Below are 16,464 nucleotides of genomic sequence, written 5' to 3' on the forward strand. Positions count from 1 at the left end.
TCGGGCTTTTCATGAATCGCTGCTGCTGCTGATGATGCTGCTACTGCTGATGATGCTGGTCATGTAGAGGCGGAGTTTGTTTCCCCCCCCCTTCTCTCCTTCTCGTCGTGCAGGCAGCAGGCTGAGTTGTCTCATCCTCACTCGATCGCAGCACCAACGTCGTCCTCCTCCTCCTCCTCCTCATTCTCCTCCATCCATCCACCCTGACAAGGACAGCGTCCACAGGAAAAACACAGCCTGAAAGCAAAAGAGGCAGAAATCTCATTGTCAAAATGCTGGCGTGTACAGAGATGATCACCATGTGTCTTCAGTCTGCTAAGCACGAACACTTGAGAAAGCAGCAGGAGATGGACCACAACCAGAATCAAGGCATCTCTCTTTTTCATGATGTAAGTATATTGGCTACATTGCTTATGTGTGTGTGTGGGGGGGGAGGGGGTTAAGAGACAATTTAAGCTTCATTTTCTTTTCATAGCACCTTGCGATTTAAAAATACCCGTGGTCTAAATCTATACTGCATGCTTTGGCTGTCGTCTGACAAAAAGCTGCACGGACGACTGCTTCCTCTGCGCTCAGCGTAGAACGCTTCATGTTGACCTGAACGCATGTGCAGCTTTCATGTACAGTAACACTATTATGTAAGGAAAGGTGAGACCCTGTTGGTGCGTGAATTATCAAAAGTCATTATTCTGACACACCAGTGTTTAGATTCACTATGTCAGTGTTCATTTTTTCCCTTCTTATATGATAATGAGAGGCTACACAGTGGTGCAGTGGGTTGGCATTGTTACCTCACGGTGAGAAGGTCACCGGTTTGGATTCTGGTTTCGTCTGAGGGCCTTTCTGTGTGGAGTTTGCATGTTCTCCCTGTGTGTGTGTGTGTGTGTGTGTGTGTGTGTGTGTGTGTGTGTGTGTTCTCTCCGGGTACTCTGGCTTTCTTCCACAGTCCCCCCCCCAAAAAAATGCAGATTGTGGATTAGGTTGAATGGATACTGGAGGTGTGAGTGTGAGAGTGAATGGTTGTTTGCCTCCGTGTGGCCCTGTGATGGACTGGCGAACTCTCCGGGGTGAACCCTATGTCAGCTGGGATTGGCCAAGCGCTAGACAATGGATCAATGGACGGATGGATTAACAACGAGGCCCAAGCTGAAGCACGTCGTTTTGGTGTACAGTGTATTTTTAATGAGCACAATCTCCTCAGTGAGATATACATTAAAAGAGGAAACTTATTATTTATTCAGCATGTGGAGGATAACACTGCTGGGGTTGCAGTGTTCTAACAAATGTGTGTCCTTTATAGCTACATTGCCACTGGTTTGACGTATTGAAGTATTCTCCAAAAAAAACAAAAAACACTAGCTAATAAAATGACATTCTCAGTTTCCTTCAGGCAGATTATTGCCCAGTGAAGGGAGCATTATAGACTGCAGCAAGAGCACATTAGCTTTAAATGCAGTTAGAATCCATGCGGGCTCCAGACCCATATGCTGCATTTGTTTACCGAACCTTTTACTGTGGCTGATATGTGCTCATTTACTCCTTGATTATACGCTCTCGTCTCACTTGTCCGAGCTGTCGTGACCTCTTTGTTGTTTCCTGTCATGAGCTGTTTTTTTTTGTGTGAACTGTTTCCTAATGAAATGAGTCAATACACTCAGGTTTTTTGCAGTGTCTTTTGCCATTTACATCCCTGCGAGGCATATCGCTGCTGTTATTGAAACAACATCATCAGAGGCTCGATGGGAAGCAGTGATGTTTCACAGCTGAGAAACTGTAGATGTCCTCTCTGTGTGTCTGTTACTCCTGCTGCTGCTGCTGCTGCTGCTGTAGTTTTCTCGTGTTCAGGGTGAACTCAGTGTGGTACACTAACAGGCCCCGGGGAGTGGCAAGAAATGGAAGTTATAACCGAGCAGCAGCCATTTAAGTCATATTGCTTTTTGAGGATCTTTCATCAGCTCTGTGGGAGGACAGCACCTCCATCCAAACTCTCATTTAGCAGCACAAAGGAGGAATAAAGACAGGTTAATCTCCTACTTAGGATTCTCCAGAGCAGAAGTTTATTGCTCTCCGTTATCTTCTCAATCTCTAGTTAAAGGTGCCATATGTAAGAATGTGGCCAAAAACAGTTATTACATTCAAATTCAAAATACCGAGGTCTTTTAGGTTTCGTTTTCTGACGTAACTGGCAACCCGTGGTTGCTCGGTAGCTGAGACTCTACTGACTGCAATGATTGGTAAACGGCCGTAGGTGGTGCCACATGCTAAAACATAAACATAAACATGATTTGCAGTCTGCAAAATATATTTTTTAATGCAAATATTTTGGCTGTATTGTTGTTGTTGGTGAGTTCAGTTTGTTAAATGAACATTATTCCTGAGTCTCTGTTACATATTAGGAGGATTTTATGGCCAGTTGCTTTAGATTTATTACATAATGCACCTTCAACTTCCTTTGATATTTGTTTTGCATGGTTTAAGGAGAATTCACTGGGATTTTCTTTCCTCCAAGTTTAATTCGCTCACCTGCGTTCGAAAGTCGTGATACCAGCAGGTCACGCAGTCGACTAGATTTCGTTTATATTCTGTGAATTTGCTTATCACTATACCTTCAGAATTTCCGAGACTCTCTGTGGATATAAATAACGTGATGTGAGCAGTGTGCTAGAAAGGTGACAGCTGGATGTGAGCGAGTGCACGGCTCTCCTCCTCTGATGATGATGATGATGATGTTGATGATGATAGAGCAGCCTCTGGACTCTATTGGTCCACACTGAGCAGAGATAAAACAATGAAACTAAAGAGGTGCCACCACGATCTGTCACACGTGTCCTCTCTCCAGCTTGGTTCACTTGATTACATTAAAAATGACTTAGTGTTCACAGCTCAAATTGTTATTCTTTTTTTTTTTTTAAAAAAGGAAATATCTACAAATACAAATATCTCAAAACAGTTCTATCGATATTTACCAACCTTTTGAAAGCTTCTTTCTGGCGCAGAGAAGTGTCATGTGAAAAATAAAAAATGCAGCTCTTGATGTTGATGTTGGCTTGAGAATTAATAAAGAGAGTCTCTGGATTATTTTGCTTACATAAATGGCACCCAAACCATTTTTTATACATTACTGTTATCACGTTTGGACGCCATTATCCAGTATCATGTGTCATTTGTGCAAATCCAGACCTAAAATCCTAAACCAGATCTTCTTTTGTTGCAGATCCTGCGACGAGCAGACAAAAATGGTGAGTAAATTAAATGCACATCTAATTGCATATAATATTGTTCATTAAAGGCGAGAAGACGTATTTGATGGCTCAGTTGAGATAATGGTCAGTGGGTTCTATGCCTGAACTTACATATATATTAAATATATATATTGTAAATACTGCAGCATATATAATATTCATAAACACATTTACAGTAGAAATAAACTGGCTCTACATTACCCTGACCTCATGTGCCACTGTGTGCATTTTGTTCTTATTTATTTCCAAATGCTACAAATTCACTGGGGACCTTTAAATGTGAATTCCACACGCTTTTCCCTCTCTCTCTTGCAAACATACATCTAACTAATGTGTTACAGTGTTGTGTTTAAATTCCCTCTTCTTTTCAAAGGACCCTCCTCCCCTCCAAACATCTCCTGGGAAAAATATGGAGTGTACAGCTCTGCAACACTGACAAACAGGGCCATGTTTTTGCTCTTAATTTTTTATTCATGCAGGCGGACGTTATTAATACATGTAGACTATATACGTACACTGATCAGATTCCTCAGGAGGATTTTGTTACGTAAAAAAAGATGCAACGTGTGCTGTCATGAGCAGGGGTTGTCCGGGGTCCCTCACAGTTTAAGGGAGTGAAAAAAGTTTTTTAAATAAGTGGTGTGTTTCCAGTAGCGCAACTCGACTTGATTCGGCAGCGCGGTTATTTTGTGGTTTCCACTAGCAACAGTACCTGGTACTTGCTTTTAGTACCCGCTCTGGCAAGGTTCCAAGGGAACTGAGCTGATACAATGAGTGACGTTGTCAGACTGCCAACCACTGATTGGTCAGAGTGCCATCACAGGAAGAGGCGCTGAGGCTCCGGCAGCTAACAGCAGTTAGCATTTGGAAAAGCGATAATTTGTCGACTCTAGCCGGCACATTGCCGTCATATATAAAATGTATCCACTGGACACATAAATCCTCTGAGGCTGGAAGTTTGTGTAGAGCTCTGTGCTGCACTCTTTTCGCTTCCGATCTTCCAGATACTGTTGTCCTCGTCTGCACTCTCGTGTTTTTTAGGGACAAAGCAGAGCTCCGCGAGACAACAATTCCACAAATGTCTCATTGTGACGTAGCAATGAGTGCATTGCATGTTTTATCTCCTGTACTTAGACTGAGGCGGACCACAAAAACGTGTCATGAGTCTTTTTTTTTTTTTTCAAACATTGCCAACTCATAGGGCCTCCAGAGTATTAAAAAGTTGATTTTGCATATTATGGCCCCTTTAGCTGATTCTAATGATTCAAACCTCATAAAATGAGGGAACGGGTGCGTGCATTTGTATTTTCATGCTGTGTCATGTCTCGAGTGATTACTTTTCAATTAGTAGTAAAAAATAATGACTGACAATGCAACAGAGAGGTGTTACAGGCTCGTAAAAAAAAAAAAAAAAAGGGATGTTCTTGGGTGTACTCTCCTTAACATGCTCCTTAACACAGAGAAACAGAGGTTGGTCATAAAGGGAGCGAGGAGAGCGATGTCACGTGTGTGGTAGTTATCTGGAAATTTGCAGCCTGGTTTTTTTCATCTTCATAAACTCATTGCACTGTGCACCCGCGAGGAAAGTGCCTCCTCCTAATCGCCACTGAGTGGGCTGCCATGATATGCCTGGAGCACTGCAGATTTACCACATTATAAAGGCACGACTACCCACTCAAAACAATCTATGTCCATATTGCAGTGAGGGATTCATATTTTTTTTTAAGAGCTGATGTAGAGAGACCAAAGGCTTTGAATAATTTCATGGCTACATTTATGTTGCTGCACACTCTGCTCGGAGATGTTAAATTAAACATTCACAGTGTACCAAGACGAAACTAAATATTTGATCTGTCCTATTAGAAAGAAATGTTTCAGTGTCAACGTTGATAACACAAGTCACCGACTGCTTTATTTGAACAAACATGGAGTTTTGCATCTATCTTTTTTTCGGTTCAAAATTCTATTTTAAAACCAGCTCTTGTTTCTCCGATTTTTACCAGGCTCTTTGCGATAGGTGGCACATAAATGCATAAGGTGGCTTTGTTTAGTTTTTTTCCCTGAGACGCCCACAGAAAAAATGATCAGTGTGAGATTTCTTCCTCACTTCTTTGTTCACTCGCAATGAATTGTCTAATTAATGCTGTAGCGAGAGAGGATTGTAGACTGCAGCAGGACTGTCAAAGGATGCTTCGATGTACAGATGCACTGCAGTGCTAATGGAAGACAACAACATTAGCTGCCGTCTATGAAAACGCAAATATTCGCATGGCATTTATGAATTAAATGCTTTATTTTTCCAAGCAAGAGCTGAAAACATTCTTAACTTGATGAATTAATTGATTTTTGTGTCATTAATATGATAAAAGCTGATAGTTCTTCATCCTCTTGTTTTGCCCTATTTGACTTGAGGATTCATTCTCTGTGATTTGGTTTTAACGCTGTCGGCGTAACGGTTCCCTCAAGGAAAAACCTGAGCTTCAGAGAGACTTTCATTAAAGCCACAGCCTGAGCTGCAGTTTTATTTCATATGAACTGAGACACGTCGCTGTCATATACGTCGGTGCCGTGAGAAACAAAAACGCTCCTGCACAGGTGTTGATTTTAACAAACCTCACCGTGGTGTCAGAGCCGACTGTTGATGTGACAGTGATCTGTTATTTCTCCTCACACATTCATCTTCATTTGTACTGTTACCACAGAGTATAGTTCTTCTATGCAGAGTCAGCCCAAGGCACGAGTGAATTAAACGCCTGCTTATGGCCCCATATCCACCAGGGGGCCCCCTAGAGTATTTAATTATCTTTTTTTTTTATTATTTTATTTTATTTTTTGTGCATGATGACAACATAACCAGATCCTAAGCATGGCATTATAAAAAAAAATCATGCATTCATAATTAATGCATTGTCTGTTGTTTTATTGTCTATTTAAGTATTGTGACATTTTGAATACTACGTGAAAATCTGTTTAGGAATAAAGCCAATATAAGGTTTATGATGCAAGTTTTGATGATAATGGCAAACTGTGCAGAATTCCCCCAGAAGTGTAATGTAATTTACTGCTTTATATTATTATTATTATTGCTGTTGATAAATCCAATTTTACTTTGGGCCCCATGGCCGGCCCTGCTTACATGTGTGGTCTGCCATGAGTGTGTAGTGTTTTAGGGGAAATGTACAAGTGTATTATATCTGTGACGAACAGATTCTTACAGTGAAACTAACCTGACTGTAAATCCTCACATTTGTCATTTGATAAATCACCAATCGAGCCAGTAAACCCACGTTTTTAAACATAAACTCATATAAAAAAATGTTTATCCTCCCTATCAAGAGGTCACCAAAGTGGATGATCCACATATTTGATTTTTTACACCATATGCCCTACAACCCTCCCATTTTTCTGGAAAGAGGAGTACGCTGGATGCCGTTTACCTGATGGGAACTTAACCTGCACTCTTTGAAATAAGGGTTCCAAAAGTGTTCTTCTACAAGGGCTGAGGTTCTACCTGGAACCATTTGTTTTTCAAGGGTTCTTGGTAACACTGGTGGTTCCAGTAAGTACCATTTTGATCCAGAGGACCCTTTGGAACCCCTTTCCTGAATAAGGGGTTTTAAGAGGGTTTTTGGTAACAGTAAGGAGTTTATAAAAGGTTCTACCTGGAACCAAAAAGGGTTCTCCTATATCAGGACAAGCCGAAGAACCTTATATGGTTCTACTTGCACTTTTATTTCTAAGAGTGTGTCAATTCAAGCTCTAAAGTTCATTTATACAGCACCTTTCACATAATTTAAAATCCCAAAGTTTTTTTACAATGAAATAAATACAATATATGAAAAAGACATAAAAACACAATAATGAAAACACAGATTCAAAGCCATAAAACAACAGGTTCCTCTTTTATTTGTGTTATATTTTTAGATTTTTCAGGCAATGGGTTTGCACGCGCAGTGTTTCCCTTCGCTTCACAATAGGCAACAGTCATTATTGCACTGAAGTTTCTTCCCCCACTATCATTAATAACTTAGTAATAGTTTCCACATTGATCGTGACGCTGTGCCTCCAGTGCTCGTTTCTCCACATTAAAATGCCAAACAGATTACTGCCTCTCAGTGTCGGAGCTAAGCATTCTGCCGCTGCAGATCGTCTGCGTGTGAAAGTGAACCCTTGCATAATAATGTGCCATCTGAGCACTGTGTCCTGTTTGCTGAGGTGTCTAATGTGGTGTGAATCTACGACAGAGCAGCCCTGATGGAGAAGGCCGGAGAATGAGTCAGAGGTGCAAACACAGACTGTGTTTACTCCTCCACCATGTGGAAAGAAGAAGTTTGGGAGAGGACTTATGATGCTGCCTCCTCTAATAGCATTTCATTTTACAGATATGACTTTATTGCAGCAAAGCTGAGCGATATAAAACAATTTTTGTTCCCCTTTTTTTCTTAATTTTATAAAGTGCACACAAAACCATTTTGGGAATTTGTTATTGTCCTAAACAAGCCTCTGCTGCTAAATGTATCACGTCCACTGGCATCCACACAGACAGCTGGCGACAACTCTTTTGCTCTTACCAAATAACAGATGATATGATTTTGTGTTGGCTCATCAGTCAGAGCGCTGCTGCCTGGCAGGGATCTGAGAGCAGAGTCTCTGTAGGTTTCACTGCTTACAGAGCAAAGCTGACAAGATCTCATTATCATGTGAAGTTAGTCTGTTAGGGAGCTCGGCTCTTGCTACTCATGCTTTAGCCTTCAGTCCCTTCTCTCAATGTCAACAGCCACATATGCTGCTTCTCTAAAGGCAGTTTGTGGCAAGGAATAGAGAGTTCATCATCTCCTCTCCTCAGCATAGAGGAAGAAAAAAAGAGCAGCAATAATGGCTGTAAAGGTTTTTCAGTTTAATCAGCGACAACTTATCATCTGTTGCAATAAAGCGGTGGAATGAAGGAAATTGCATTTTAATTCCATTTCTAAGAGAAAGACTTCTTAAGAGCAGGTTGTTTCCTCATTGTTATCTATAGAGATGTTAAAGCCAAATAAAGACAGAATACTTTCATTCGCAGCAGCAGCAGCAGCACCTTGGGCTCGTCACTGCAGTTCATTTAGGATCACCGTATAGAGAGAAGATCTTCATTAAGATGGCTTTTTTTTTCTTTTTTTTTTTACTTTCAGATGACGGGAAACTGTCCTTGGAGGAGTTCCAGTCTTACTTCGCCGATGGTATCCTCTCTGACGAGCAGATGCAGGAGCTCTACCTCTCCATCGACAGGCAGCAGAAAGAGTAAGCTCATCGTTCTTTTGGACACCTTCCTGCTCTGCTGCCGTCTGTATCTCCTCCTGCTCTGCTGCTGCTGCTGCCTGGCAGTGAGATGTCATCGCTTCATTTCAGAGGAGATTATGTTCATATTCCACAGGGAGCCATAACTCTGACGTGAAGGTCCCTGAGCTTGCAGCACACTGAGCACTGAGTTTACACATGTGGCGCCAACTTAAATCACTGAAAAAGCGTTATTACATTCATAAATGTTTGGTTTTATATATAGGATATAGTTTTTCTGTGTGCACCACTGCAGCACCCACTAATCACGGTGAAGAATAACCTTTCAGGTGTCTGAGCTTAAAAGGGTAGCACCACTTTTTAAGAACATTGCCGGCATTGAGGAAACATTACACCGAAAAAAGAACAAAGTAGATGTCATATAAGGTAAAATAAACCCTATTTATGTCTTTCTAAACGAAAACTGTCTGTGCCAATGTGCCAGTAAAATAAATACAGATACAGTTACATTATACTGGACTACGTGCTTATAGGTTTAATGTTTGTATAATGGATTTGTCTAAATGTCCCTCAGTAAAAATCAGTGCCTCCTTATTTAGAAATAAAACAAGAAAACTTGGGTCTATCACAATGGTGCATGATTAGTAATCGTCTTAGTTTACTGTGTCAGCAGCTGATATGCATTCAAACCACTTGATAGAATGGCAAAAACATTGAAAGTAATTCACGTCCAGGCTCAGGGTTCCATGAATAACAGTCAAGTTTGACTCATTTTACTGAGATTCTTTCGCTCTGAACCACACAGTTGCCTGTAGCTATGTCACAGCATCAGTGAGAACACAAAAACACTGTTGACAAAGCTATTTCACATCATATCCATGACAATTCTCTATTTCTTCCTTCTTCACAGGGACCTGGACATAGACAAACTCTCAGGTATTTATCTGTCATTGCTGCGTCTTTTACTTTTTGAGCATTGTGTTAATGCTTATCTAACAAAACGCGTGCAAAGCAAATGTGTGCGAGAATGTGGTGGAGTAAGGAATTATGGAGAAACTAGCAGTTTCACTCTCACTTTTGCTTTATCAGCGTTTTACCATTCACTGGTGAGTGATTGAAGAGGTTCCTACACCACCGGCTTTGGTTTATGAGCTGGCTGAGATGTTTTTGTCTCAAAAGTGTGTGTAAAACCCCACTTAAAAGCTCTGTCCCTTCCTAAAGGTTTGATAATGGTACATTTATATTAATGTTCTAATTAACTGCAGCTTTGGTCTGTACTAATGTGTGTGTGAGGATATGATCGTCATTGCTTTCCAGGCATTTTAAACTTGAAACTTTACCACAAAAGCTCAAACGATGAAAGATGCAATTATGGCACTGGCCGAACTACTTTAACTATAATTAATGCCGTTAGTGTCAGTATTGTTTTTCTTCCGTTGATGATGCTTGAAGATATTCTCTTACAGATTACTTCACCCCACTTCTGGGAGAATATGTCAATGTCCTGTCTGCTCTGGAAAAGCTGAATGTGTCCATTTTGAAGGCCATGGACAAAACTAAAGAGGTGAATATTGGTTCACCACTCCCTCAACGCTATGTTGAATATAACAAATCTCCTGTCTGTAACTGTATCACGTTGCAACTTTGATGTCAACTTCAACTTGAGAATGTCCGGGTATGTTATGTAACATGCAGATTTAATCACAAGTTGCCCTATTTGTGGGAGCCGAATTACAGAATTGCAACACATTGCATCACCGGCTGTGAACTGCTCCATTTTCAGCTTCACTCTTGCTTACTTTTCAGTGAAAATCACAACACGGTAGACCAATTTATTTTATTTCTAGTGCGATTCCCAGCTGATGTAGGGCAAAAGGCGGGGCAAAACAGGCCGCCGGTCCTACTGGGTTTATTCCACTGTATTATGTACATTTATGAAAAGAATCCGACACAGTATCTCATCAAATCGTCAACCCTTCATTCTCAATAGCCTTTTAGAGCATGAAATGTTTGCTTTGAATCCTGGTGGAGCCGAGCTGTTTAATCCGTGAGCTGTAGCAGGGATTAAAGACATTGGCAAGGCCGTTAAAACAAACATGTTTGATCTGTCAGAGAAATACCAACAGTTCAGCTCGCTCTACGTCAATCTTTACGCCTGTGTTTGCAATGAGAATATGCTGTAGGTTTGTGAAGAGAGAATGTCAGGATGTGGAAGCAGTAGATTGTTTCCCTGCAGTGACTTATTTCCACTGCAGTGCAGACAGTGGCTGTTACTGATGAAAGCAGGCGAGTTCAGCTGATCAGATGTCAATTGTCCTTCGCCCAACTGCTCCACGGCACACATTCCCCCCATGTTTTGGCTGCACTATTTCTATCCTCTTTCAAAGATCCTCCCTTTTTAATCAATCCATTAATCAGTGGAGCAGATACTTTTATTTCTCTCTGTTTTATTGTCGTTCTCTGCACGGCCATCTTCTGCAGCATTCTCTCCCTGTGTCAAAACACAGTATTTCATCAGTCACAACATTTCTGAAAAAAGGGAGACACAATGACATTTTGAGAAAGGGATGTTTTAGATGAGAGAAAAGGTTTGATAAAAGGTCTGTGGCACCAGGGAATTAATGTCATTTAGTCTTTGTTCAACAGTGTATATAGTCTCAAAGTGTGGACTTGAGAGGATGTAATTTGCTTATGTGCTTATACGTATTATAATATCCCGTCCATTGAAACATGATTCGCACGGTTATGTTGTTTCCGAAGCTTTTCAATATCTCATGCAGGCCTATACCTCTGCACCAGTTATTCATGGCCCGAGGCATTATGTATGAGTACGTATAGTGAGTGTGTCCATCACTGAGGCATACTGATGTTTTGTAGCTATACAAATCAAAAAAAATATGTGTACAAAGGTAACTCTGATTTGAATCATGAAATCAACAGACTAAAAATGTCCAATGCTAGTGTGATGTCCTGATATGAAAAGAAAACATCCACTATGTTGTCACATCTCCTTTCTCACATTATGAGAAAATAACTCAGGTTCACACATGCACACACGCACACACACACAGAGAGAGAGAAGCATCTCTGTTGCTAAGAAAACAGAACACATGTAACCAAGGATCTGTGGCCATTTTCCACACTTCTCCCTCTCCATTTTCTTCTAAGCTCTATTTCTTTGAACCGCCAGGTGACAGGCATCATTATCCTCAAAAACTGAGTTGGCAAAGTTGTGTCCAGACAAAGAAAGCACTTAAGGCGTGACACTGTTGAACTGAAGCCCATGGAAAGAACTGGCACCAGGCATCAAAATATTACACTATTATTAGCAGTCATATTAGCACATTCTCCATTACTTTGTGTTTTATACATCCACTGATTCACTTACTGGTTTGGACTGGTTGAATGTGACAGGTGGAAATGAAGGCCAATTCATAGTTTGAGCATCTACAGTCTCCTGAGGTCACCTGAGGTCTGAATGAACATGCAGATTGCAGATAATTTACCTCTCACATACACAATTTTACCTCTCACATTAAATGTTTTACCTCTCACATTACGTTTTTTTTTACCTCTCACATTACATTTTTTACACATTACATGTGAGAGGTAAAACAATTGTATGTGAAAGGTAAAATTGTGAATGTGTGAGGTACAATTGTGTATGTCAGAGGTAAAATTGTGTATGTGTATGTGAGAGGTAAAAAAGGAATTATGGCCTACACGGCCCCTCATATGAAGGCGTGCATCAAAGTGTGTTTGCATGAAATACAGAACTTGCGTAGAAGACTGAAAGGTGTGTAAGAATAAGTGACAATGGAGGGAACAGCGGTGGCCTTCACAAACCAGAAAGGATGCATACATTCTTTCACAATATTCTCCCATTTCCTTTCCCTTTTTTATTGGTTTGCATTGGGTTTATGTGGGAAAAGCTGTTCACTATTGTTCGCGTTGTAAGTTCCCACTTCAAAACGTGATAAATAATACTCCTAACAAAAGGACCATGGCACATTTCTGGGATTAAATCTATTATCTTTCCTCCAGGAGTATCAGGGTTCTTCCGTGCTTGGTCAGTTTGTGACGCGCTTCCTGCTGAGGGAGACCACCACCCAGCTCCACTCCCTTCAGTCGTCCCTGGACTGTGCTATGGAGGCTGTTCACGACCAAGGCTGCACAGGGAGGAGGATACTGACGAAGCCCCAGGAGCTGCCGATCCAGAAGGCGACCAAGCGTCCTGGCCGACGTATCCAAAAGAACATGTGCCTCTCTCCTACTGACCCTTACTCTGGCATGCTCACCACAGGTACGCTGACAGAAAACACTGAAATTAAGTTGGTGAAGGTAAACATGTTGTGACGTGGTCAGTTCATGATCAGTGATGGGTAGTAGCACGTTAGTCAGTAGTAGTTTAATGCTACCTCATTACTAAATTGTGAGTTGCCTTTTGTCCTTTCGAAGAACATAATTGTACACGATACGATAAAAAGGTCAGTAGAGACTGACATTTTTGCTTTTGAGGGCTGCATATTGTTTGCAGTTTGACTGCTAATTCTTGTTTTAGTAAAGTGGATTCATTTCCAATAGAAACATTTAGTACATGAGGGGTATGTACAATATTTTAATTAACAATTTAAGGCGCTCTAAAATAAATAGTCTCTGCCCATTTCAGTCGCCGGGCGTCACAACTTGAAGTCTCCTCACGGCGGCGCTGTTCAAATAAATGAGGGACACTTGGGCAGAAGTTACCCGGCCAAAGAAGAAGGAATTTACAGTGGGATAATGTCAGAGAAAGCGACATTCAATACATAGACTTTATGTACTTTTGTCCTCTATGTTGTGAATAAATAGAGAAATCATGCACTTGTAACTTTTCACAGACGTACGATTGTCTTGTGTTGTGGAAATTCTCTGCTGCTGGTTTTATTTTCTTTGCAAAGAAAAGGTCAATCTGCACACGAGTGATCCTATAGCTGGAGAAAGACCCAGAACATAGTGAGCCCTCCACATTTATACCTGAGCAACTCCTCTTTCGCCTTCCTCCAGTAGACAAAGGAGTCTGCCTTTCCAGGCTGTTTTCACACCTCTTTGTCTACTGTAGGTATCGGGGAGCCGAGTCCCTGCGGATGTTGTAGTAAGGTGCAAGTTCAGTCTAGACATCCTAATTACACAATATAAAATACACAATTCACAAAAGGATGTAGTATTCTGTGTTAGGGAAATGCTTTATCTCTGAGACAAAGAAATGGAATTTGCCATTACACTTGCAATATATTGATTATCACAGAAATGCTGTATCGTGATGTTATTGGTATCGTTGACCATGTATCGTGTGTTCTATCGTATTGCGAGGATTTTATTTACAAAAGTAGTCGCAGTAATGTAATGATGTAACTTTCTTTTGGATATGAAGTAATAGGTATAGTAATATTATTAGCAAAACGTGCATTGTGCTGATCAGATGTCATTCATCAGACATTCTGTGTGCTCATCTTTTTCTTTCTGAGGTCAGGGGTGAGTGTGGAGCCAGACAACCCCTGGGGCTCCCAGATCAACCATCTGGAGCATCTCATAGACAAACTGGACTGTGAGGTTTGTATAAAATATGTTTGTCTGATTTGTCAAAATTGCAGCCTGAATGTTTCAATAATTAGGGAGAAATTTCTGTTTTGCAAAACTACAGAGGCTCAGCTGTTGCAGGCTGAAGTGTCAGGCAGGCTCTGTTTTCGCAGATGTACAGCAGTACAGTGTTTGCCCTGTGGTTTCTAAATCCAACATGTTGTCAGAGAGGAGGATTTGTACACAGCGCAAAGCTGCATTGCTGTGCATAGGGCATCAGACTGGAATACACGATGGACTCGATGGAGAGGTTTAGAAAAACCCGCTGACAAGAAGACAGAACATAAACTGTTAGAACTAAAAATATGTATCTGAAATGATGGAGAAGGCATGACCTTAGATATCGGATAGACAAAGAAAAATATATTCTGTAAATCCACATGCCTCGGGGCTGATTGAAAGAGCTGGAGTGTTAATATCAACAGGGTGATCTCTTTCTTTGTGAAAGCCAAAGCTTTGTTGTTGTTCTCATGGTTGGCTGAAATATTTATGATCCCATTTTCAGAGTCCACATCTCGAGCCGCTCAAAGAGGACACGTTAGCAGGGACGTATAAATCGGTGAGTCCAACTTAAGGGTTAGGGTTATGGTTGGCATCAAATCGTGTAGCATATATTGCACATATGTAAATGAAACAGCCTGGAAAGGACATTATTTGGAAAAGCGATTGTGTCTCTCTCTCTCTCATTCTACTCCAGAACATTCTTCTGGTTCAGAGACAATTGTCTGTGAAGGAGAGAGATGTGGAGCCGTTTCAGCAAGCTCTCAAAATCTACACAGACGCCACCAGCAGTCAAGTAAACAACCTGCAGTACGTGTCTTTTCGTTTGCCTCAGGCTCTGTCATTTGAAGCAGCCACATCAAAACACTTGTTTTTTTTCTCCCCCAGTCTCACTACTCTCTTTTATTTTTTTTTTAGTGTTTCAGTCCAGAACTTACCAGACAGATCATGCTTCATTATGTATGAGTTTTGGCAGGATCGTCTCTCCTGGATGAGGTAAGATCACGAGAGCTTTTGTGGTGCATTATAAAGCAGAACAAAAAAACAAAAACATTCAGGGACTTTTACTGCTCAACCAGAATGTGTCCACCATGCCCAACTGTTTCTCATGTTTGTTTCCACTTAGTTACCTGCAGTCGTCCATCAATAAGACCTTCCAGCGCTGCATTATCGACTCACTCGAAGAGCCGGAGATGGTCTCCACCATGCTGCTTCCAGGTAGAAACCCCCCACACCTTATCATAATAGCAATAATATCCAATTTACTAACAAAGTCTCCCATGTATGCAATTTCTTTTAATTGATAGTTGTATGAATTAATTAGGACTTTTTTCCTCAGTGAAAACAGTAGAGGTAAACACTATAGCTGCGTGGATGTGTCTTGTTTTTATACAGTTTAACACCTCCCATAAATAACATTTATAGAGCGCAGTGAACCACCGCCTGTGCAATACTTATTCTGTGTAATAGCTCCCCCTGTGCAATATCTGGAATTACTATTCCCATGGAATACACATGGATAAATCGGCAAAAATATGTACGGTTAGTTATGTGTGTGTGTGTGTGTTTTAGTGTGGTTTTTATTCATATTTACACACTCCTTGTTTATGTTTTAATACTTATAAGAGCAGGTGAATGTTCTTGTGAACACAAGATCGTCAAATATAATAATAATATATTTTTATCAAAAATATTGTTTTATTAACAATGGACTGGAACAATGGACAGCGACATATCTATATATTCATTTTACAGCTTCATGGTGGATTATGAACAACAACTGACCTGAGCAGAGCGGCTGTTATTCAACGCCATAAAAGCAGGAGGCCGTTGTGATATTGTTTTTGCTCCTTTTTGTTCCTTGATATTCATTCTTTCCTCATGTAATGATCTAGATTGTTTTTGCAAAGCCAGACTCTCCAAGTTTACATATATATCTCTCTATCTATATATAGATAGATCTATGTATCTATCTATATATAGATCTATATATATAAGAAAAAAACAAATTAAAAGCTTGATTATGAGGATCTGTTCCGAATATTTATTCCAAGGCGCTCCACGCAAATTTCTTGCTTCTGATTTGATGGACACACAGGAATTTCGAAGAAGATTTGCATGGTTTGCTATTCCTCTGTGCTCGTTTATTTCAATGGTCACTCTGTACATCTTATAGGTATGTCAATGAAAAATAGAAACCGATGATATCTCCATGCATCCATCATTATCCGTCACCCATTCTCCTGAATGACAACAAAAAAAAATAAACAAAAAAAACATGAATAGTCATATAGAGTAGACCTGCATTTCCCTGTTCTCTCTGTGGTTT

At 40.6% G+C, this 16,464-nt stretch overlaps 1 protein-coding gene across 1 annotated transcript; it reads left to right on the forward strand.

Annotated features, from left to right (window-relative positions):
• Positions 1-272: 272 nt before the first annotated feature.
• On the forward strand, positions 273-16,150 carry LOC310931854 (N-terminal EF-hand calcium-binding protein 1-like; the record flags this gene model as incomplete). The annotated part of the gene is made up of 12 exons (XM_083895091.1): positions 273-389; positions 3,215-3,239; positions 8,414-8,522; positions 9,430-9,455; positions 9,986-10,083; positions 12,564-12,822; positions 14,029-14,108; positions 14,641-14,694; positions 14,833-14,945; positions 15,054-15,131; positions 15,262-15,353; positions 15,891-16,150. 12 exons carry the CDS (start codon positions 273-275, stop codon positions 15,917-15,919), a joined length of 1,080 nt encoding a protein of 359 aa, XP_083751217.1. The 3' UTR covers positions 15,920-16,150.
• Positions 16,151-16,464: the final 314 nt, after the last annotated feature.

This window comes from Microchirus variegatus (genome assembly GCF_963457635.1).
Source record: "Microchirus variegatus genome assembly, chromosome: 9".
Taxonomy (NCBI): domain Eukaryota; kingdom Metazoa; phylum Chordata; class Actinopteri; order Pleuronectiformes; family Soleidae; genus Microchirus; species Microchirus variegatus.